We start from the raw sequence: 24,586 nt of genomic DNA on the forward strand, positions 1-24,586 counted from the left end.
ATTTGGGTGGAGACACAGCCAAACCATATCATTCTGCCCCTGGACCCTCCAAATCTCATATCTTCACATTTCAAAATCAATCATGCCTTCTCAACAGTCCCCCAAAGTCTTAACTCATTTCAGTATTAACTCAAAAGTCCACAGACCAAAGTCTCATCTGAGACAAGTCAAGTCCCTACCACCTATGAGCCTATAAAATCAAAAGCAAATTAGTTACTTCCTAGACATTACAGAGGTACAGGCATTGGATAAATACACCCATTCTAAGTGGGAGAAATTGGCCAAAACGAAGGGACTAAAGGCCCCATGCAAGTCCAAAATCCAGCAGGGCAGTCAAATCTTAATGCTTCAAAATGATCTCCTTTGATCCATGCCTCACATCCATGTCACACTGATGCAAGAGAGGGGTTCCCATGGTCTTGGGCAATTCTGCCTCTGTGGCTTAGCAGGGTACAACCTCCTTCCGGTTGCTTTCACGGGCTGGTGTTGAGTATCTGCAGCAACACAGTGCCACAGGCACATGGTGCAAGCTGTCAGTGGACCTACCATTCTAGGGTGTGGAGGATGGTGACCCTCTTCTCACAGCTCCACTAGGTGGTGCCCCAGTGGGAACTCTGTGTGGGAGCTCAGACAGCACATTTCCCTTCCGCACTACCCTAGCAGAGGTTCTCATGAGGGCCCTGCCCGTGCAGCACACCTCTGCCTGAACATCCAGGCATTTCCAACATCTTCTGAAATCTAGGCGGAGATTCCCAAACCTCAGTTCTTGACTTCTGCCCTCTGGCAGGCCCAACTCCACGTGGAAGCTGCCAAGGCTGGGGCTTGCACCCTCTGAAGCCACGCCCGAGCTTTACCTTGGCCCCTTTTAGCCACACCTTGCGCGGCTGGGATGCAGGGGACCAAGTCCTGAGGCTGCACTCAGCAGCGGCAGGGGGAGCCCTGGACCTGGACCAGGAAACCATTTTTCCCTCCTAGGTTTGCAGGCCTGTGACGGGAGGGGCTTCTGGGAAGGTCTCTGACCTTCCCTGGATACATTTTCCCCATGTGTTGGCATTAGCATTTGGTTCCTTGTTACTTGGGTAAATGTCTGCAGCTGGCTTGAGTTTCTCCCCAGAAAATGGGTTTTTCTTTTCTACTGTATCTTCAGGCTGCAAAATTCCAAACTTTTATGCTCTGTCACATCTTGACTGCTTTGCTGCTTAGAAATTTCTCCCACCAGATAACCCCAAATCATCTCTCTTGTGTTCAAAGTTCCACAGATCTCTAGGGCAGGGACAAAATGCCGCCAGTCTCTTTGTATAGCAAGAGTAACCTTTACTCCAGTTCCCAACAGGTTCCTCATTTTCATCTGAGACCACCTCAACCTGGATTTTATTGTTCCATATTGCTGTCAGCATTTTGGTTAAAGCCATTTAGCACATCTCTAGGAAGTTCCAAATTTTCCCACATCTTCCTGTCTTCTGAGCCCTCCAAGTCTCTAGGGAGTTCCAAACTTTCCCCCATTTTCCTGTTTTCTTATGAGCCCTCCAAACTGTACCAACCTTCACCTGTTACTCAGTTCTAAAGTTGCTTGCACATTTTTGGGTATCTTTACAGCAGCACCCCACTCTACTGTTAACAATTTACTAGATTAGTCTGTTTTTATACTGCTATGAAGAAATACCCAAGACTGGATAATTTATAAAGAAAAAGAGGTTTAATGAACTCGTAGTTCCACATTGCTGGGGAGGCCTCACAATCATTGAGGAAGGTGAAGGAAGAACAAAGGCATGTCTTATGTGGTGGCAGGCAAGAGAGCTTGTGCTGGGCAACTCCCCTTTACAAAACCATTAGATCTTGTGAGGCTTATTCACTACCACAAGAACAGTGTGGGGGAAACCACCTGCATGATTCAATTACCCCACCTGGCCCTGCCCTTGACACATGAGGATTACTACAATTCAAGGTGAGATTTGGGTGGAGACACAGTCAAACCATACCAACTGCCCTGTGTTCCATCCCCCTCACGTTTGGTATTCCATAAATACTTACCAGTCTTTTTGCTTTATGAAGTGAAGCACTCAAGCCCTCTTATTACTTATGTTTTAAGATGGCACAGAGTGTTACAAAAACTCAAGTTTACCTAACTACAAGAGAAGAAAAGCCAGATAAATTTGCTGAAGTAGTGTGACCTTCTGCATTTATGTGACATCAGAGACGTCTGGTTTTGGATCCCAAAAAGGAACAGGTGGGATACCCTGTTAAATATGAACCAGATGGGAGGTCGAATATGTAGCAAAGTTCTCCTAAAATGCTACTGAAATAAAGTGATGTGAGAAACCAGACAAGGCACGTTGTAAAAATACCTTGCTTTTATAGGAGTTTAGCTCAGTAGGAATTACCAGATACATTAGAGATACTAATGATTTGTAACTTCTGGATATCATTTCCTCTGGTAGTCTTCATCAAATTGAACTTTTCAGAGAACATATGTGTTTAATGTATACCTCCCTCTCTCAATGGCTCATCATGTGTTACCTAATGATGGGGAGCAGTTTACATACTGAAAAATTCAGTCATTAGTTAATTTCATTGTTGTGCAAACATCATAGAGTATACTTACTTATAAACCTAGATGGTGTAGCCTTCTACACTATATACCATATGGCCTATTGCTAGATAGTATAACAATCATCTGCAGTACTTTGATTTTGTTTTCAAACGTCAGATTACCAGCCTTTATTTTTATGAAATAAAGGTTTTTTTAAAACCATTATTATCAGAAAAAAAATGATAATAATAATCATACCTATCAATTATTGAGCTCTTACTATTTAAGATATATATATATAGCAATAAGCCATATGGTATAGCAATAGGCTATATTACCTATACCAGGTAGCCTGTTCCTAGGCTACTAACTTATACAGCATGTTATTGTACTGAATACCATTGTAGGCAGTGGTAACAAAATGGTTAGATTATAAACATACAAAAGTTAGAGTAAAAATATAGTACTATGATCTTATGGTACCACCTTCATATATGTGATTGCCATTGACCCAAACTTCATTATGTGGCACATGACTGTAGAAATAAATTCTATGCAATTTCTTTTCTACAGAAACATTTCTGGTCATAATTTATCAAGTTAGTTGACATTTCAGAAAGCAAAGATGAAGTTCTATTCGAGGAAATACAGTGCTGATGGGTCTCAGTTAAAGAGTTTTGGTTGTACTCTATTTGCACTGAATCTTATGTAGTTTATTTTTTGTAACCATAAAACTCTCATAAAGTGACATTCTGTTTTCAGGTCTTCGTCTTTTTTTCCTAATTATATGATGGATCAGTATTGTCTATAAGTGATTGTTTTATCTAATTAGCTTGCTGTTACTTGAAATCTAAAACAAAGCTATTTTGTTCATTTTTTTGTTCTTTGGCTGTTTGAATTAAACACAATGGAAACTGAGAAACAACTACTGATAGATATACCAGAAGTATAAAATTCCCAAGATACTAAACCAATTTTATGCATTGTTAAACTACTCATGGAATAGGAAAACAGAGAAAATTTTCATAAACTAGGAGGCATTTCTGTGTAATATTAGGCTATAAATAGTCACTGATTTCATTTGTCCAAAGCTATCATTTGTTTTCTATAACATTCAGGTCGAATCATGTAACTAGTCCCAAAATGACAATGCATAAAGATGAATGTTTCTGGGCTGGGCACGGTGGCTCACGACTGTAATCCCAGCACTTTGGGAGGATGAGATGGGCGAATCAAGAGGTCAGGAGATCCAGATCATCCTGGCTAACAGGGTGAAACCCCATCTCTACTAAAAAGACTAAAAACTAGTGGGACGTGGTGGCAGGCGCCTGTAGTCCCAGCTACTCCAGAGACTAAGGCAGGAGAATGGCGTGAACTCAGGAGGCAGAGCTTGCAGTGAGCCAAGATTGCGCCGCTGCACTCCAGTGTGGGTGACAGAGCGAGACTCTGTCTCAAAAAAAAAAAAAAAAAAAAAAAAAAAGAAAGAAAAAGGAGAAGAAGAAGAAGGTTTCTTTTTATCAAGAATTTAATTTCCAAATTCAGGATGTTTAACAATTGAGCAAAGAATTATTATATTTGCTAGTCTTTACTGTCTTGCTCATGCTAAATCAAATCATTTTGACTTTTTAAAATTACTCAAAAGATAAGACATGGGAAATTAGCCATGAAACAGAGGATTGCAGCCAGCTCATTGTAAGTAGAGCATATATATACTATTTGCTAATTAGCCATTGAAGTCTTTGTATCTCAAAAGAATGGTATATTTCATGTTTATGAAATTATCTAATTATAACCAATATTTTATCCTCTTCTTTGCCCTGTTTAATAGACTGTTTGGGACTTGAAGAATAAATAAGCCTGATATTTACTTCTCTTCTTCTGTATGTTCATTTAAATTATGGTACCTTTGAATAAGGATTTTTGTCATGTTTTATATTATAAGTTAGAAGAAATGCTGTGTGACTCTTTTTTCAAAGTGTTTTACTACATTTGGGAAAATTAAAAATGCTGTTAAAAGTAACATAGCTCTTTGGAAAATGGATAATATGATAGGGAGTGAGACATTGAGGGAGGAAAGGGAGTTGAATTATACTGGGCTAATAATATTAGGTAACATTCCTTTAGTTCTTATTACATACTAGAAACTACTTAAATTGCTTTACAGTGAAGAAAAACTCACAAAAAGGTCCCTGCATTAATGCAAAGTAGGATATTATACAATTGGCAGTTGACTCTAGTACTTTGTCTTACCTCCTGACTAGCTTACATTTTTACCTTTTTCAAGGTTGTGATGTGGTGAGGAGAGCAAACTGCAGTAAATTATTAGTCAACCTTGCTTTGGCAGCAATCCTGTCATCAACAGTGCAGCCATGTAGGGTTGGCCCAGTCTGCTCTGACTGAGGAAATGAGTACTGACTAACCTGTAGATTTCCTATAACAACTTCCGTTGTCCAGGACATTTCATAGAGTCCTGAGATCCTGAATCATACTCCTTAGCTGACAGTGATTGCTTGGTAGTGCCAAACTTCAAGCAGGACTAGAACAGATTTGGAACTAAGAACACATTCCTGAAGCTTAGGGTCATTAGCTAGAGAGGCTCATCTTTTTTACTTAACTTCCAAGTAATGTGACTCCTTTTGTTTGGACCCCACTTAGTGTATTATGCCCTTTTGTTGTATTAACTCCTAATCGTTGTGTTTAGGTGCTATTCTCATCTTCCTTTTACAGGTGAGAAAACGGGACTATAGACACCTAAGTAACTACTCAAGGGCATGCATCACTAATAACAGAGCTGGGATTTGAATTTAGATATGTTGACTATAGAGCAGATACCCTGAGCCACTTTTTTGTTCAACTACTGTACCACATAGCCCAGGATTCCAGGTCTAGGTAGTTAACTAACCTTTCAAACTTGTTTATCTTGCATTTTCTCTGTGACTTACATTATAATGTTTATCTTGCATTTTCTCTGTGACTTACATTATAATGATTCTGTTCATCTAACTGAGCTGTTGTAAGTCTCCTTTGAAGCATTCATTCATTCAGTAAACATTTATTGAACATTCTCCAATAGGCTTTGTGTTGGGGATAAAACAGTGAACAGAACCTAGGGCAGGTTCCTTAACCTCTCTAAGCCTTAGGTTCTTCACCTGTAAAGTGGAGTTAATAATAGCAAATTCTAGGTTTTTGGAAGTAAATACATGTTATAGTGCTTAACATAATACCTGGCATTTAGTAACTACTAGAAAAGTTCAATGTTTCTTCTTACAGTAATTTTTGTAAGATATTCTTATAATGATTTCCATATAGGTTGAAATATAGTAATTGAGATTGAAATGAATCTACCTCGACAGAGTTTATATACTAGTGAAGGAAAACTGATTAAATAAAACATTTGGGAATTAGAAAAAATATTCTACAGTTGACACACAGTATGGCATTTTGTCACTCTAAGACGCCATCAGTTATAAGATACGTCATTATTTTATGTAACTTACTGAAGAAATACGCTGAGAAAATGGTGCTGAGAAATCACCAACTGCAGGACACATTCTGACTTCACAAATTTAAAATACGAAAAAAAATTATCCTAGATATAGGAGAAAATTTTGTTGTTTAGGAGATAGGGAAGATGATTTATTCTATTTTGTAACACTAAAGCTTTATATAATGTTTTGGGATATTGTTTTATGACTAGAACATAAAAAGATGATTAAATATATTTTAAAACATGAAAAAGGTTAAGTGCTCAGTTAAAAGCTGGCTGGTATCTTCTGTGTGGCAGTAGAGAATCTATATTAATAACTGCTTTCTCTTATAGCTGTTTCTGCACTTATAGTCCAGAATTGGTTTCCACTTGGGGAGGTTAGGGAAAAGAATTAAAAATTTCTGAGCCAGCTTTCATTGAAAATGAAGATCTCAGGCTTAGCGGCGTTCTGAAAAGAGGTCTGAGTTTTAAAATAATAATCAGTAAATGGGGTACCCTCTTTTAAGCAGCAGCAGCATATCCAGATTTGAGGTAAATTCAATAACTTCATGATGCTATGCACCGTAAAGGAAATTTTTGTAGGCATCATTTCTCTAAATGACACTTTTCAAGAAGGGTTATAAATTTTTTAATGTGATTTTTATAGGTTTTTAAAATTTCATAAAATCATAAAACTTTATAAATGGAAAAGTTCTTAGAAGTCATCTAGTACAACCTTTTATTTTTCAGAAGAAACAGATACTCCTAGAATTTAAGAGAAGAGACACGTAATTCTTTTGTGGGCTAGACAAGACTAGAATTCATGTCTTCTGACTTAATGCTTTTTGAACTATACTACTACTGTTTCATATATTATCAGGATTTAGGATAGAAAAAGTGCATTTATTTCAGGGTAAAAATTCTCATGTATCTAAATATTTATGAAGAATTTTTTTATGTTTTAAGAAACTCTAGTAGTCACGACTTAGATACTTTTAGCCACTATTATTTTTATTTCCATTTTGAAAGTTGCTAAAATCAATGGCATTTTTCTGGTAAACAGTTTTTCCCAGTTTATACTTACTTGCCTTGTATATAACATAGTTTCACATTGGTAAAATTTAAATAGTAAACAGTAAATAGAAATGCTGAGGAAAACAAAGCAAAAGAAGAAATGGAAAATGTGTAACACATTTTCTCTTATAATAGTTTTATGTGGTATGAGAGTTCTATGAATTTTTTTGTGTTTTGTCTATAAGTTGTGACTAAGTACTATAGCATACTTTTTCAAAGGCATGAGATGAGTTTCCTTAGAGAGATGGCCTGTTGCAGCATTTTACTAGGAACTGGGAATTCTTTGTTATTGTTGTAGGACACATAGATTTCTTACTGTAGCCATCTCACCTTTAAAATCAAAGTTTGCCTGCATTTTACATGTACCATGAAAATTTTCATAAGTAATGCTTTAACTCAGAGCAATGTATGTTGGCTAGCCTTCTTTTTTCGGCTTTCTTACAAGCCAGTTTTGACTGTGGGTGTGTGAGAAGGTAGATTTTAAGAAAATGAGGCCGGGAACGGTGACTCAGACCTGTAATCCCAGCACTTTGGGAACCTGAGGTGGGTGTATCGCGATGTCAGGAGATCGAGACCATCCTGGCCAGCATGGTGAAACCCTGTCTCTACTAAAATACAAAAAATTAGCTGGGTGTGGTGGCGCGTGCCTGTAGTCCCAGCTACTCAGGAGGCTGAGGCAGAGGAATTGCTTGAACCTGGGAGATGTAGGTTGCAGGGAGCTGAGATTGCGCCACTGCACTCCAGACTGGGCGACAGGGCGAGTCTGTTTCTCAAAAAAAAAAAAAAAAAAAAAAAAGTGAACAAATTTACGTGCCTACTATTTGGGACTTGTTATGATACTTAAGATGTATACTAGGAAAAAATATTTTAAAATTAAAAATGAATATATAAGATGCTGGTGTATAATTTGGGTAGGGCATTTTATTTTATTGGAGGAGTTAGTAAATTCATGTATTCTGTGGGATTTTTAGTACTGAAAATAGAACCAGTATAATAATTACCATAATGAGAGTGAGGTTTCTTAAAAATAGGGGTAAGCACATTTTTTTCTGAAACAGATCAGTTAGTAAATGTTTTCAGGTTTTTGGGCCATATAGTCTCTGTTACCACTATTCATCTCTGTTGCTGTAGTGCAAAAGCAGCCATGGAAAATATGTAATCAAATGAGAAAACGGTTGGTCAGATTTGGTCTGTGCCTATAGTTTGCCTACCCCAGTTTTAAGATACCATAATATTCTTTTGATCTGTGGTCCTATATGTCTTTTGAATAGGAATAATTTGGAAAGGGGGCTTGACTTTTGAAGGGAAAAGAGAGTTAATGCTTTGGGAATGTCTGGCTTATATATTAGCTGAACATTTTCCCCTACTGTGTTGCCTATGTCTAGCAGATAATAAAGTTTTATGAAATCATTTCATTATGTTAGTGATTAAACATTTGTATTTAAACTTTTTCATAGAGTTGTTTTTGATTTCCTAGGATGTCAGTTTTATGGATTTTGTTTCCTACTGAAGCTTTGAAAGTCAGCCAAGAATATTTCTCAGTTCATAAAACATTTTCACTATGCTTTTCTCCAGCCAGCTTTCAATGATCTGTGGAAATAAAGAACAAAGACAGTATGGGTAATAGGAATGCAAAGAATTATCATCACCTAATCTTCAGCATTAATTACAGCCACTGTTTCCTCCTACAACAAATAGCAAATTGGAAAAGTTTGAGTTTCACTGCCTTTTATTTAGAAGTACCTGATTGGAGGTGTCAATTATACATTTCTAAATATGAATATTTATTAAAAGTAATGAATTAAGTAGCTGCACATAGATGCTACATAATGACAGCATAGAATCACAATTTTAAAACTCAAAAGGACCTGTGTATATATTATTTAAATTTGCTCCCTCATTCCTACCTGCCAACAAGAATGAAATCTTCATGGAAATGAAAATGTCTTCATCCTCTTACCTCAGATGTCCACTACAGCACCTGGCAAAGATGCACACAGGTAGTTTTTTGAATAAGGGAATAGAAACTCAGAGAAACTAGAGATTATGATCACTCTGCTGGTTATTCAGAGTTCGACTTAGTACCATATATGAACAAATTTTCTTTTAAAATTTGAGACTTTTAAATTTAAACTGAGACTCTTACAGAATTTTTTCTCCTGCATTAATATTCATAGAAGCATCATCATCTTCCTGGTAAGAAATCATTGGTAAGCTTTGGAATAATTCACCTCTCAAAGAACTCCAAAAAGAATTAATGAAGTGCTAAGCCATGTTAAAAATATTTAATGGTTTGTGAACACACTAAATTTAAAAGTGAGTTTGACTCACAAAACTTTGGCAGTGCGCCAAGTATACAGAACTGATAGATAGATACTCTTTTTAATGTAGCTGTTAGCAGCAGTAATTAAAGGCCAACAAAGGATAGCAGCAGTGGTGAGCATCATACATTTTAGGCCAGTGAGAACACATTTTGAAAAAGATTGCTGCCATCCATGGTATATTAATTAATTTGTAGAAAGGTCTCCATGTTAGTCTCTGCACAAAAGGCCATTCAGTCACTCTTATTTTATTGTAGGGTAATTTAACAGTCTTTTTTTTTTTTTTTGCATAAGCAAGCACCTAAGTCAGTAGGTTCCAAATCCTGTGTTTCTACAACCATACTTAGAGCACATAAATAATGATCCTGTATTATCAAGAACAAATGCTGTATAGAATCCTGTGGCACCCTCTTACCAAACAAAAGCTGAGTTGACTGGGAATACACAAAGAAAGAGGGTAGGTAGAAAAAAAACAGATGAAGAGAACTTTTGATATAGATTCAATAAACCAAAGAAATATGGATTTTCTTTTTGTTGGCCTATTTCCTGAGTCAAGCATTTCTGCATCAGAGCACAGAATCTTACAGTATGTTGTTAATAATATTTTGTCTATTTTAGAAGGATTTACTTTAAAAAATTTTTTAATTATAAAAATATCTGAAAAGTATAAACATATTCTTATCTGGAAATTTTAGTTATGTAAAATAAATAATTACTTGAGGAATTTGAGAAGCTAAGCAATTACTACATTTGAACAACTAAAACAGTTAAGACTAAAATTTGAAGTACTCTAATTACCAATGTCTTAACAATCTCCTAGTAATATAGTAACAAAATCTCTATTAGGAGTATATTAAAGGCTGACTGTTCTGGGCATGCCTCATAGTTATGAAGTATTTCAGAGGAGCAGTTCTGATCTCAGTATTTGCTCGGTGGTTTTCATGGCAAAATTTAACGAAGTTTGATACTTTGAACCATATTGTAAGTAAGGCTAAGTAAGGAACTGACTGTTAATCTGGATGCATCTGTTGACCTGTGCTGTTTGAAGCTTCTGAAAATCTTCTACCAGACATCACATTCTTGCTTTATTTCAGCAAATATTTATGTGTCACACACCTGTTAGTTTAATTTACAACTTTAAAAGATTTAAAAGGTATCTTCATTATGCAATTACAGTACTGACACTACGATGACTGAAAATTAATATTTAATTAATTTTTATAATTATAATTATTATAATGCCCCAAACTGCTATCTATTGATGTTTTCTTTGTGCTAAGTACTATGCTAGATCCTTTATATGTTTTATTTAATTTTGAGGAAGTGTCTTAGTCCCCTTGGGCTGTTATAACAGCATAGTTTAGTCTGAGTGGCTTAGAAACAAAAAGTTTGTGACAGTTCTGGAGGTTGTGAACTTCAAGATCAAGGTGCTGTCACATTTGATATCTGGTGAGGGCTGCTTCCTTCTTTGTAGAATGCCATCTTCTTACTGTGTCCTTACATGGGGAAAGGGGCAAAGGAGCAGTCTAGGGACTTTCTTACAAGAGTACTAATTCCATACATGAGGTCTCCACCTTCATGACCTAATGACCTCCCAGAGATCCACCTTCAGATACCATCACTTTGGGGGTTAGATTTCAACATAGGCATTTTGGGAAGAGACAAATATTCAGTCACAGTCACCAGGCAAGTATGATACTTCGCATGTTTTGACTGAGAAAACTGAGGCTCACAGACAACAAACAAGGTGAAAAGTTGCCGTTTGAACCCAAGCATGTTAAATATCAAAGTCCTTTCCCAAATTCAAAGCAGCCTTCCCAATGAGTACTAGTCAGTGAAGGTTTATTGGTTTTCTTTGGGTTATTGTTTCTTATGATTATTATAGATTCTTATTTTTTACTTTACTATTTCTAGATCTGTGATATTAGGAAAATGGCACGTTTAAAAGCATTTAATCTGCTTAAATTTCTAGATAGTTTGCTGTCAGAAAATAAGTTTGAATTGACATATATTAATTTTCCTTATTATTTCTTGTGTTGGATTATGTTCATGATATCAGTGTATGCAGGTTCAGGATTGGGAAAAAATTCTTTTCAAAAAATGTCTTTTGGCCAGTGGTAAATTGAACTGTGAGTTTAAGAATCACTTGTTTGTCGGGCCGGCAGCGGTAGCTCACGCCTGTAATCCCAGCACTTTGGGAGGCCAAGGCAGGTGGATCACCTAAGATTGGGAGTTCAAGACCAGCCTGACCAACATGGAGAAACCCCATCTCTACTAAAAATATAAAATTAGCCAGGCATGGTGGCAGGCGCCTGTAATCCTAGCTACTCAGGAGGCTGAGGCAGGAGAATCACTTGAACCCAGGAGGCGGAGGTTGCAGTGAGCCGACATTGCGCCATTACACTCCAGCCTGGACAACAAGAGCGAAACTCCGTCCCTCCCCAAAAAAGAATCACTTGTTTCTTTTATCTTGTGTTTGAATCAAAACTATACAAATGTAATGAATATTGTCTGTGTTAGTGTGGAATTTTTACTGGGAAATCATGGCAAAATGGAAAAATACATGCTTTTATGTCACTCCCTGTTAACAGTTTATACAAATCTGCAGTTACATAGAGTGCATGCAGCTTTTACATCTCTATAATAGCTGACAAAGGTAACTTGTGTGTCTTTCTGCCTTTATAGGATATCTTATTAATCTAAAATAGGTTCCTGCTGAATGTTGATCATAATCTGAAATCTAGTTTATCATGTAGGTGATAAGCTAGATTACTCAAGACATTATTGATTTTGGACATGTATCAAATGGGTTTTGCTTTCATATTTTTCAACATATTTCTTCATTGTTAAATATTTCTTCAGTACAGCTTCCTTTCAACTGTAATAAATATGAGCTTTTATTTTTCTTCTAGAGTACTGATTAAAAGATGGCTGTAGTAGATATTTCAGCTTTACTCTGGCACATTGGCGTATTTGGCTTACAAAATTTTAAAACCGTATTTCTGATGGAATGAGTATAGGCTCTGGAACCAAGTAAATATGTGTTTAAATCCCAACTCTTTTATTTGCTAGTTGTGGAATCTTAAGCCATTCAACCTTTCTATCTCAGTTTTTTAATGGCCCTCACAGCAGTATTTACCTTATAGCACTATTATTGGGATTAATGAACTAATATCTGTAAGGCATGACACAGAGCAACTTAAACATGTGTCACCTCTTATTAATACGGTGACTGGGAAGTAGGTATTTGATGAACAATAGGTAATCTTCATAATTACTTAATTTCCCCTCACAGCACTCTGTGGGAAGCCAGAATTCTGCATTTTCAAGACTAGAAGTGAGGCACAGGTAAACTTCCTGGTGTAAACAGAATTATATACTGAGCTTTATTAATGCTGCAAAAAAATGGTTTATCAGAAACAAGGAGGTTTAATTTTGATTATGGGAATCAGATAACTTTTGAGGAGATTATTTTTAAAACAGTCCAAAAAAGTGAGCAAGAAACCTTAAGAAATCCTTGATGTTGTTAGACTCTCTTAAATATTTGTCAAAATGTAATTGTCAGCTGTGTAACATAGCTGGAATTTTAAACATCCATAATTTACCATAATTTTAAACATTATGGGAAAATGCAGTATGTGCACACAATATAATTTTGCTTTTCTCTAGAGCTGTTTTTCAAGAAGTCCAGTCTAACATGCATTTCTTTAGTTCAAAAGTTTCATGATATTGGAAATGATTTATTCAAAATGCATTTGTTTATGGAAGAACCAACTTCTTTCCTAGGGATAGAGATTGTATTCTGTAGGTAAATTTATTACCATAATATTAACATGTTTTATTTGGAGTTATATGCAATGTTTGTGTTCACATTTTTTTAATTGACAAAAATTGTGTGTACAATGTGATGTTTTGCTATATGTATACATGTAAAATGATAACATAAAGCTAATTGACATATCTATCACCTCACATATTTGACACTCTGTGTGTGATGAGAACTTTTAAAATCTACTGTCTTAGCATTTTCAAATATGTAATACATTATAATTAATTATCGTTACCAGGCTGTATGTCAAGCTTTTTAAGATGTTTAAAACATGAATTCCTATTCTTTTTTTTAAACTGAAAAAAAATATGGTTACATTCTCCTGCCTATCTCCTTTTCTTTCTTCTTTCTCTTAAGGAAATGATGTTAAAACGTTTTAGTTTTTTCATAACTTATAAGCTGTATTTTTATTATAGATTTTTACTTTTTGAAATAGTATTGACAAAAATGGTGTTTTAAAATAATTTTATTCTTCATGAATTATAACTTGTTTAAGTATTTGTATACATGCTTAGAATTCTTAAAAATATAAATTTGTCTCTCCTGTTTTTTATTCTTACAAAATATCAAGGAACTAGAATAATGTTATCATCTTCAAGGTATTTATGTGGTGAAAATGTAATTCATACTCCTCCCAAACTTTGCTATGGAAAGGGAGAATATTTTTAGAAAGAATCTTCTTTTATATGTTGCTTCCTGTCCAAACTCATTTTCTCTCAGGTGGTTCTGCTCATTACTACTTCTTTGTCAAAGAAAACTAACTCTCAATTATATAGGTTTCTTAATCTTAGTAATTTATTTTGAAAGAAGTTCACATTGGATTTGTCAGGTCAACTAAAGAAAGGAAAACCAAAACAGTATCTAAAACATTTAGATGTATTGTTGACATTTTTAATCAGTGAACATTTACAAGTGTGTATGCAAACAAGTAGTACCATAACATCTACAGTTTTTGTTTCTAGGATAATTCATAATTAGGACTCAGAAACGCCGTGTTTGTACCTGTTTTACTCTTAGTCACTGATTGCAGAAGTTATTTTGCATAGATAACTTTTGGAATAAATCTTAAATGTAAATGGTGGTCTCAGACTGTTATCTTTAGTTAGCAGTAATTTTATTGCCTTCAGCATTTCAGAGTTTTGAGTCCATTCTTTTTTTTTTTTTTTTTTTTTTTTTTTTTTTGAGACGGAGTCTCACTGTGTCTCCCAGGCCGGAGTGCAGTGGCGTGATCTCGGCTCACTGCAAGCTCCGCCTCCCGGGTTCACGCCATTCTCCCGCCTCAGCCTCCCAAGTAGCTGAGACTACAGGCGCCCGCCACCACGCCCGGCTAGTTTTTTGTATTTTTAGTAGAAACGGGGTTTCACCATGTTAGCCAGGATAGTCTCGATCTCCTGACCTCGTGATCCACCCGCCTCGGCCTCCCAAAGTGCTGGGATTACAGGCTTGAGCCACCGCGCCCGGCCTTGAGTCCATTCTTGATCCCTTTGATTTCTTTCAATAGTTTTGGGACATGCTCAGGTAGTTTTTTTTTTTTTGGCAGAGTCTCACTCTGTTGCCCAGGCTGGAGTGTAGTGGCACGAACTTGGCTTACTACAGCCTCCGCCTCTCAGGTTCAAGCAATTCACCCTGCCTCTGCCTCCTGAGTGGCTGGGATTACAGGCACCCACCACCACGCCTGGCTCATTCTCGTATTTTTTAATAGAGATGGAGTTGCGGCATGTTGGCCAGGGTAGTCTTGAACTGCTGACCTCAGCTGATCCACCCATCTTGGCCTTCCAAAGTGCTGGGATTACAGGCATGAGCCACCGCGCCCAGCCTCAGGTAGTATTTTTTAAGATATGGCTTTTTATTCCCTTCTCTCATAAGGGACTCCAATTATACATTTTTTAAGGCCTTTCCACTGGGTTCCATATGTCTTTTGCACTCTATTCTGTTTCCATTATTTTTTTTTTTCATTTTGTGTATTCATTTGGATGCTTTCTAGTAACCATTCTTCCATTTTAAGAATCCTCTGTTCTGTTTTCACTAATCTCCCATTAAGCCTATCTTTTGAGTTCTTCATTTTATTTATTATAGTTTTTAGGTTTAGGATTTCCCTTTGATGGTTTTCTCATGGATTCCAAGTCCCTGGTGAAATTCAGCTTTTTAAAAATTTTACTGTAGTTCATGTGAATTTTTGTGTTTACTATATTAGCCCTATCTCTTGCCAGATTGTATTTCAACTTGTTTCACAGATTGTAATTCACTAGGATCTCTCCTCTTCTTAAGAGAAAATTAAAAGGGAGATGGGATTAAAGCTGAATGATACTCTAGGAAGCCTTTTTCAAAAAATTTCTTCTTTCATTTATAGAATGTAGGGTTTTGAGGAATGGGATGAATAGAGATGTCTATGCTTTTGTTGAATACATGGTATTTTGGGCTCTTCTCAATTGTTCCATGTCTTTTTGGGGGGGGGGGTGGGATGGTGTCTTGCTCTGTCACCCAGGCTGGATGGAGTGCAGTGGCGACATCTTGGTTCACTGCAACCTCTGCCTCCCAGGTTCAAGCCATTCTCCTGCCTCAGCCTCCTGAGTAGCTGGGATTACAGGCGCATGCCACCATACCCAACTAATTTTTGTATTTTTTTTTTTTTTTAGTAGAGATGGGGTTTCACCATGTTGGTCAGGCAGGTCTCGAACTCCTGACTTTGTGATCTGCCTCCCTCGGCCTCCCAAAGTTCTGGGATTACAGGCATGAGCCACTGCGCCTGTCCTGTTTTATCTCTTTATAGTCACTGTTTTTACTGTAGCTTACTTAATGCCTTGTGTTGAGTTGAGCATCTAAAGCAATTAGGATATTGGTAATGTTTCTGTTTGTGAAATGATTTACCCAATCTTGGCTCACTGCAACCTTCGCCTCCCAGGTTCAAGGGATTCTCCTGCCTCAGCCTCTCACGTAGCTGGGATTGCAGGCGCCCGCCACCATACCTGGCTAATTTTTGTATTTTTTAGTAGAGGCAGGGTTTCACCATTTTGCTGAACCTGGTCTCAAACTCCTGACCTCAAGTGATCCACCTGCTTTGGCCTCGCAGAGTGCTGATTTACCCATTCTTAAAGTAACTTTAGATGAGTACATGTTAATAGAATGGGATAGTGTGTCAATGAGCTGTCAGCACTTAAAAAATGCCATTAGAAAGCTTCCTGAACTGGCCGGCCACTGTGGCTCACGCCTGTAATCCTAGCACTTAAGGAGGCTGAGGCAGGTGGATCATCGGTTGGGAGTTCGAGACCAGCCTGACCAACATGGAGAAACCCCATCTCTACTAAAAATACAAAATTAGCTGGGCGTGGTGGCACATGCCTGTAATCCAAGCTACTGGGGAGGCTTAGGCAGGAGAATCAATTGAATGCAGGAGGCAGAGGTTGCAGTGATCTGAGATCGTGCCATTGCACTCCAGCCTGGGCAACAAGGGCAAAACTCCATCTCAAAAAACAAACAACAACAACAGCAACAACAAAGAAAGCTCCCTGAACTGGGTGCAGTGGTTCATGCCTATAATCTCAGCACTTTGGGAGGCAAAAGTGGGAGGATCTCATGAGCCCAGGAGTTCCAGACCAGCCTGAGCAACGTGAGACTCCCATCTCTATAAAAAATTTTTTAAAATTAGCCAGGCATGGTAGTGCACACCTATAGTTCCAGCTACTTGGGAGGCTGAGGCAAGATCACTTGAGCCCAAGTGTTTGAGGCTGCAGTGAGTCAAGATGGCACCACTACACTCCAGTCTGAGCGACAGTGAGACCCGATCTCAGATTAAAATGGCTGCATGAACGGTTTTTTTCTTACCTGTGATTTAAAACAAATTCAAAATGAAAAACAGTTATATGGTTTTAGTTTTTCCTTATTTTCTGATGAGTTCTCATGTAAAAACTGCTTATAATAAAGGTTAGATATGATATTCTTTTAACTTGGTTATCTGTTAATGTGTACAGTAATTTATGTTTACAACATTAATCCTAGGGTTTAAGATACAAAATTATTTTTTAATTATATGATGAAAATTTATATACATTTAGATTGCCTTTATTTATATATATATATATTTTTAGAGATGGAGTGAGTCAGTCTCTTAGCCTTTTTTTTGGGTGGGGGGTGATAAACAAGTAAACATAGAAGAGAGTACCAGTCAATATATATTCAGTGACATTTTATATCTTGGGTTAGGGATTTTTTTTCCCCTCTTAAAGGAGAATTTTTGCTTTTGACCCCCAAAAGAAATCAATGTAGAAATAAAGATAACTGCAACATTGTCTTTAGCCTTATTTTGAACTCAGGCATATCTACTGAGTACTATCTATTATCTACTGAACTCAGGCCTATCTATCTTTAAAATACTTCCATCTAGATGTTTCAGAAGTACCACAGACTTATACTTGTTTTTTTCTGGTGCAGTAGTTATTCTACCCAAGATCATTTTGGGGAAACTCAAACCCTGTGCTGTGTGTGTGTTGGGGGGGGGTGGGGTATGTGTGTGTGTAAATGAAATTTTTTTTCTTTTTTTTTTTTTGGGACAGAGTCTCGCTTTGCTGCCCAGGCTCGAGTGCAGTGGCGTGATCTCGACTCACTGCAAGCTCCGCCTCCCGAGTTCACACCATTCTCTTGCCTCAGCCTCCTGAGTAGCTGGGACTACAGGCGTATGCCACCACACCCAGCTATTTCTTTGTATTTTTAGTAGAGACGAGGTTTCATCATATTGGCCAGGATGGTCTCAATCTCCTGACCTTGTGATCTGCCCGCCTTGGCCTCCCAAAGTGCTGGGATTACAGGCGTGAGCCACCATGCCCGGCCCCTTTTTTTCCGTCTTAAAACCACTTACTGGCTCTGTTACCTGCATGATATCTAAGTCAAGAACTGTGAAAGATCTGAGATTTTGTTATACTTCAAGGCTGACAAGTAGCCTTCCACCATTTCATGGATACTGGCAGAAACCATGAGGCTCACGGGTCAGAAACAAATGAGTTCATTATTCACAGCACAGCAAGCAGCAAGAATATCTGTATGTTTGTATCAGTTCCTCCTTTACACTGCATCCAAAAGAGGTGATGCATATGGGCCATATGGATATCCGCACATCTGGTAGGCTGCATTACAGGAGAGGAATCCCACTCTTGGTTAACTCAGATCTTTTATATGGGGAAGTAAGGTTGCTTGCCCTTTGCCCCTGAGGGAGGTAGATAAATTGCGTAGCTTCCGAAGCTCTAACCAAACCTGCTCTTTGCTCTGGAGGGAGACATTATTTCTTGTTTTTGTTCTTCACCGTTTTAAGTGTACAATTCAGTGGTACTTCAGTACGTTTACAATATTATGCAGCCATCACCACTAATTCCAGAACATTTCCATCACCCCAGTTTGTGCCTTGCTCATAAGACTGAAGAAATGTGAAAGACCCATGGAGAATTGTCTCCCAAAACAGACATTATTTGTAAGAGAAAATCATATCTTATATAGATTATATTAAAGACAAAGTAGCATGGGAGAGGGGAACAGAAGTGGATTGGACGATTCATTTAAAAGCAGGGATCATTCTAGTTAAGGCACTTGAATGGGCATTGGGTGACAATTGTCATGTCTTTTCTGCTAGATGGTTCCTGATTTTTTCTCTGTGTGCACCTGATTTAATGCTTTTCTTCATCTAGCACATTATCTTTTGTATATCTGACATTGAACATTTGTTTGTTAAACCACCAAAAAGTTTCAAATAAGAGAAATCTGTTTTGACTGTTGGAAGGCAGAGACAGCACAAGATCAGCCTGTTCTGCTGAAGTTGTAGTTCAACCTTAATGAATGTCAAGGAATGAAAGATTGTGCATATGAGGTGTGTAGTATTAGCAGTGTTTGTGAAATCGTATACCCAGTAGTACAAAACACTGATTTTGCTGCTTTTGAATGTGCACCTAAAAACATTATTTTTGTGCATTAATAATAGCTAATCAATGTTTGGAACGGAGACTTTTGTCTGGAATCGTATAGAGGTAAACAGCATGGATTTACATAGGCTTAGTAGAAGAACTAATTTTAAAATAAATGGTCACATCATAAGACCCAAGTCAGGTTATCAATAAATATTTATAAGTGTCTGTAACATGCAAGGTCATGTCAGGTAATGTTCAGTAGTCTCCAACTTCAATCTAGAATGGAGATGGCTACCAAAAAGTACCTTTGGATTCCTAGGATGCACAGAGATTGACTCAGTGGGTTTGGTTGTTATAGTAGCATCTGTTTTTTAAAAGATTCATGGGTGCTTCTAAAGCACAGCAGGGTTTCTGAACCTTTGTTTCAGGATAGCTGAAAAACTTAGAGATGAGACATTAAAGCCCTTGTAGTACCAGTCTTCTAACAGCTACCTCCGACCAGTTCTTTGTTTAGTGTAAGGATTACCTTCACTTAGGAACTTTTTGAACTGTCCAGTGTCCTCCTTTGTGCTCTGATTTTCTTCTATTTTGCATTATTCAAGAAGTTGTCATGTTGTTTATTACTGTTTTTATGAGGGGAATGGTGTTAGGAATGAGGGGTTCTCTTTATGCAACACTCCTTGAGGGAATAGGGACAGCCTTCTTTAATCTTCCAATTTCTATTTCCTAAAATAGTGCCTGCCAGCTAGTGTTTGTTGAATGAATAAATTGAATTGAATGAATTGTTATACATTCTAATGAATTTATCCCCTTTATTTTTCTTCCAGTCTTCCTCCTGCCATGCCACAATGATCTTTGCCTAACATGAGATAAAACTTACTTAGCTACTTTTTTACTTCTTGGTAAGCTCAAGTAATACATTCACACTTTCCAGTAAGACACTTGGCCATCTTACTAATTCACTGGAAGAAAAAGAGAGGATATATATAATTAAGGATAGGATCTGACATTATTTGGATGTAGCTCCTGTTAGAAGGGAAAGCAAGCAATAGCATGCATAAATTAGATGTGGCATGTCCCAGGATTTTGTCTTTTGATGAAAGTAGGCCATTCCTTTGGAGCTATTTAGTTATGTTACATGAACTCCTGTAGGTAGGGCACAAAAACTAGAAGAATTTTTGGTTTCTAATGGTGTAGTCAGTATTATCTAGTAGTGTAGTCAGGTTAACATTTTTTTTTTGTTGATGTGTAACCCTCACCAGTGCTAGGAGTATAACCCTCCTATTGATAAATCCAGTTGTTATTTTTTATTTCTTTACTTGACTCAGAAACATTTGACACGGTTAACTCCAGCTTTTTTTTTTTTTTGAGATGCAGTTTTAGTCTTCTTGCCCAGGCTGGAATGCAGTGGCGAGGTCTCGGCTTACTGCAGCCTCCACTTCCCGGGTTCAAGCAATTCTCCTGCTTCAGCCTCATGAGTAACTGGGACTATAGGCGCATGCCACCACACCCAGCTAATTTTTTATATTTTTAGTAGAGATGAGGTTTTACCATCTTAGCCAGGATGGTCTTAATCTCCTGACTTTGTGAGCCACCTGCCTCGGCCTCCCAAAGTGCTGGGATTACAGGCATGAGCCACCGCACCTGGCCAACTCCAACTTTCTTGAAACACTATCCCCTTTATTCCTTGTTTTCCTTCTCTCTTCTCTGGTATCCCTAAAATTCATATATTAAAGCCATAACCCCCAATGTGATGGTATTTAGAGATGAAGCCTTTGGGAGGTAATTAGTATTAGATGAAGTCATAAGGGTAGTTCCCACATGATGGGATTAGTGCCTTTATAACAGGAGATAGCAGAGAGCTAGCGCTCTCTCTTGAGTTTGTGTTTTCACTCAGTCTGTGCCATCTGAGGACACAGCGAGAAGGCAGCCACCTGCAAGCCAATAAGAGAGCTCTTGCTAGAACTTGCCCATTCTGCCATGCTGACCTTGGACTTCCATCCACCTGAATGTGAGAAAATAATTTCTGTTGTTTATAACCACTCGATTTATGTTATTTTGCTCTGGCAGCCCCAGCTGACTATTGCACACCCCGTCTCCTTTGCTAATTCCTCTACCACTTCCTGTACCTAAAATAGTGGTATTAACATTCTGTTCATTATACGTTTACCTTTCTTCTCATGCTATACTTTTTCTAGGTGATCTATTTCCATTCTCCAGGTACCACCTTTATGACAAGGACTGGTACAATTTGTATTTACATTTTATACCTCTTTCTAAATCTAAATATCTAAATCTCCAGTTGTCCCACAGGACAACCCACCATGTTTACAGTTAAAGTTTTTTCCATCCAGTGACTCCATGGAGACATTAGTTTATTAGCCCTATTGATTGTATTTCCTTAATATTTCTCACATATATCCACTTTTGTCTCTTTTGCCATGATTTTGATTCAGACAGCTAACTATCCATCCTGGATTGCTCCAACATTTTTCTAATCGATTGACATCAATAATACTCTTAAATTTATTTATTTATTTCTAAATAGAGTTTTCTTTAAGAGTAGTTTTAGGTTCACACCAACATTGAGTGGAAAGTACATAGTTCTCTTATATATTCTGTCTCCAGAAACACACAGCCTCCCCAACTATTAACATCCTGTGGGACAGTGATAACATTTGTTACAATCTATAAACCTACATTGACACAATATTTTCACCCAAAGTCCGTAGTAAACATTAGGGTTAACTCTTGATGTTGTATATTTTGTGGGGTTTGGATGAATGTGTAATAACATGTATCCGCCATTATACTGTAGTACAGAATAGTTCCACTGCATTAAAAATCCTTTGTGCCATCCCTATTCATCTCTGCCTCCTCCCTAACACCTGGCAACTGATCCTTTTATGTCTACGTAGTTTTGTCTCTTGGAATGTCCTATACATTCCTATGCAGTGTTCCTATAGTTGGAGTAATGCAATATGTAGTTTTTCCAGATTGGATTCTTTCATGTAGTAGTATGCATTTAATATTCCTCCATGCCTTCTCATAACTTGGTAGCTGATTTCCTTTTAGCACAGAATAATATTCCGTTGTCCGGACCTACCACAGTTCACCCATTCACCTATTGAAGGACATCTTGGTTGCTTCCAAGTTATGAAAACTGTGAATAAAGCTTCTAGGAACATCTGTGTGCAAGTTTTTGTGTGGACATAAGTTTTCTATTCCTTTTGATAAATATTCCGGAATGCAATTGCTGGAACCTATGGTAAGAGTATTTTTAGTTTTCTGAGAGTTTATTTTTGGAACTTCCAAACTATCTTCCAGAGTGGTTGTACCGTTTTGTATTCCCATCAGCAGTGAATGAAAGTTTCTGTTGCTCCACAGCTTCATCAGCCTTTGGTGTTGGCAAATTTCCTGATTTGGGCCATTCTAATGGATGCGTAATGGTATTTTACTGTTTGTATTTGCCATTCCCTAATGATATATGATGTTGACCATCTTTTCATATGCTTGTTGTTTGCCTATTTTCTTTGGTGAAGTGTTTGTTCAGTTTTTGGCCCATTTTTTAATCTGCTTGTTTGCTTGTCGAGTTTTAAGAATTACTTGTATGTTTTGGATAACAGTCTTTATCAGATGTCTTTCACAGATATTTTCTCCCAGTCTGTGGCTTGCCTTCTCGTTTTCTTGATGTTGTCTTTTACAGAGCACAAGGTTTTTGTTTTAATAATGACCAGTTTATCAGTTGTTTTATTTGTGGAGGATGTCATTGCCATTGTACCTAAATAGTCATTTCCATACCCAAGGTCATCTTGGTTTTCTCTTATGCTGTCTTCTAGGTGTTTTATAGTTTATGTTTTACATGTAGGTCTGTAATCCACTCCGAGTCAGTTTTTGGAATAAGTGTAAGGGGTGTGTCTAGATTCATTTTTTTTGCATACGGATGTACACTTGTTCCAGCATCATTTGTTAAAAGGACCATCTTTGCTCCCTTGTATTGCCTTTGCTACTATGCCAAAGATCAGCCAGCCGTATTTATGTGGGTCTATTTCTAGGCTCTCTGTTCTGTTCTGTTGATCACTTTGTCTCTCTCTTTTTTTTTTTTTTTTTTGCCAGTACCACACTGTTTTGATTACTGTCGCTTTATAGGTAGTCTTGAATTTGGATACTGTCAGTCCTGCAACTTTGTTCTTTTCCTTCAATATTGAATTAGCTATTCTGGATCTTTTGGCTTTCAGTATAAACTTTATAATGGGTTTGTCAATATTCACACAATAATTTGTTGGGATTTTGGTTGGGATTGCACTGAATCTATGGATCAAGTTGAAAAGAATTGACATCTTAACAGTGTTGAATCTTTCCATGAGTGTGGAATATCTCTTCACTTATTTAGATTTTCTCCATTTTTCTTTCATTAGTGATTGTATTTTTTCTCATACAGATTTTGTACAAATTTTGTTAGAGTTATAACTCAGTTTTTTGTGGTGCTAATGTAAACGATAATGTGGTTTTTAAATAGTGTGTTTTTAATTTGAAACACTTTTTAATCCTTGTCTTGTTCTTAATCATAGCAGGAAAGCTTCTAATTTCTCACCATTAAGTATGATGTTAGCTGTAGGTTTTTTGTAGCTGTTCCTTATCAAATTGAGGAAATTCGGCTCTATTCCTAGTTTGCCGAGAGGTTTTTTTTTTTTTTCTTTTAAACCAATAATGGGTATTGAATTTTGTGTCAAATATTTTCTTCATCTATTTATATAATTATGAGATTTTTTTTTCCTCAGTCTGTTGATGTGATGGATTAAATTAATGGATGTAATGTTACATCAGTTGTAACATCAATTGTAATGTAGTATTTTCAAATGTTAAACTAGCCTTGTGTACCTGGAATAAATCCCACTTGGTTATGGCATATAATTATTCTTTTTTTCTTTGTATTTTTTTTTTAAGAGACAGGGTCTCAGTCTGTCGCCCAAGCTGGAGTGTACTGGCACAATCATAGCTCACTGCATTCTTGAACTCCTGGGCTAATGTAATCCTCCCACCTCATAATTATTTTTACATGTTGCTGGATTTGATTTGGTAAGATTTTGTTGAGGATTGTTGCATCTATGCTTATGGGCCATATTTGTGTGTAGTTTTCTTTTTTTGTGATATCTTTGTTTGGTTTTGGTATTTGTCTAATTGTGGCTTCATAGAATGAGTTAGGAAGTATTCCCTCTGCTTCTGTTTTCTAAAAGAGATTAGAGAGCTGGTATAACTTTGTCCTTAAATGTTTGGTTGAATTCACCAGGAAACTATCTGGGTTTTGTGCTTTCTGTTTTGAAAGGTTATTAATTATTTATTTAATTTCTGTAACAGACACAGGCCTATTCAATTTGTCTATTCTTGTGTGGGTTTTGGCAGATTGAATTTTTTAAAGGAATTTATTCGTTTCATCTAGGTTATCAAATTTTGGGGCATAGGATGTCTTCGTTTTTT

General features: G+C 37.1%; 1 protein-coding gene across 14 annotated transcripts in view; it reads left to right on the forward strand.

Annotated features, from left to right (window-relative positions):
* AFG2A (AFG2 AAA ATPase homolog A) overlaps positions 1–24,586 on the forward strand; it is a 396,759-nt gene that overhangs the window by 107,151 nt on the left and 265,022 nt on the right. Inside the window, exon 14 of one of the 14 annotated variants that reach the window (XM_074040405.1) lies at positions 12,687–12,853. The exons of 12 other annotated variants lie outside the window; for them this stretch is intronic. In XM_074040405.1, coding sequence (XP_073896506.1) covers positions 12,687–12,726 — 40 coding nt within the window. In that variant the 3' untranslated portion in view covers positions 12,727–12,853. Of the gene's footprint in view, positions 1–12,686; positions 12,854–24,586 lie in introns of those variants that run through there. One more of the 14 variants, XM_015450804.4, reaches the window with a different exon arrangement.

This window comes from Macaca fascicularis, chromosome 5 (assembly GCF_037993035.2).
Source record: "Macaca fascicularis isolate 582-1 chromosome 5, T2T-MFA8v1.1".
NCBI classification, from domain to species: domain Eukaryota; kingdom Metazoa; phylum Chordata; class Mammalia; order Primates; family Cercopithecidae; genus Macaca; species Macaca fascicularis.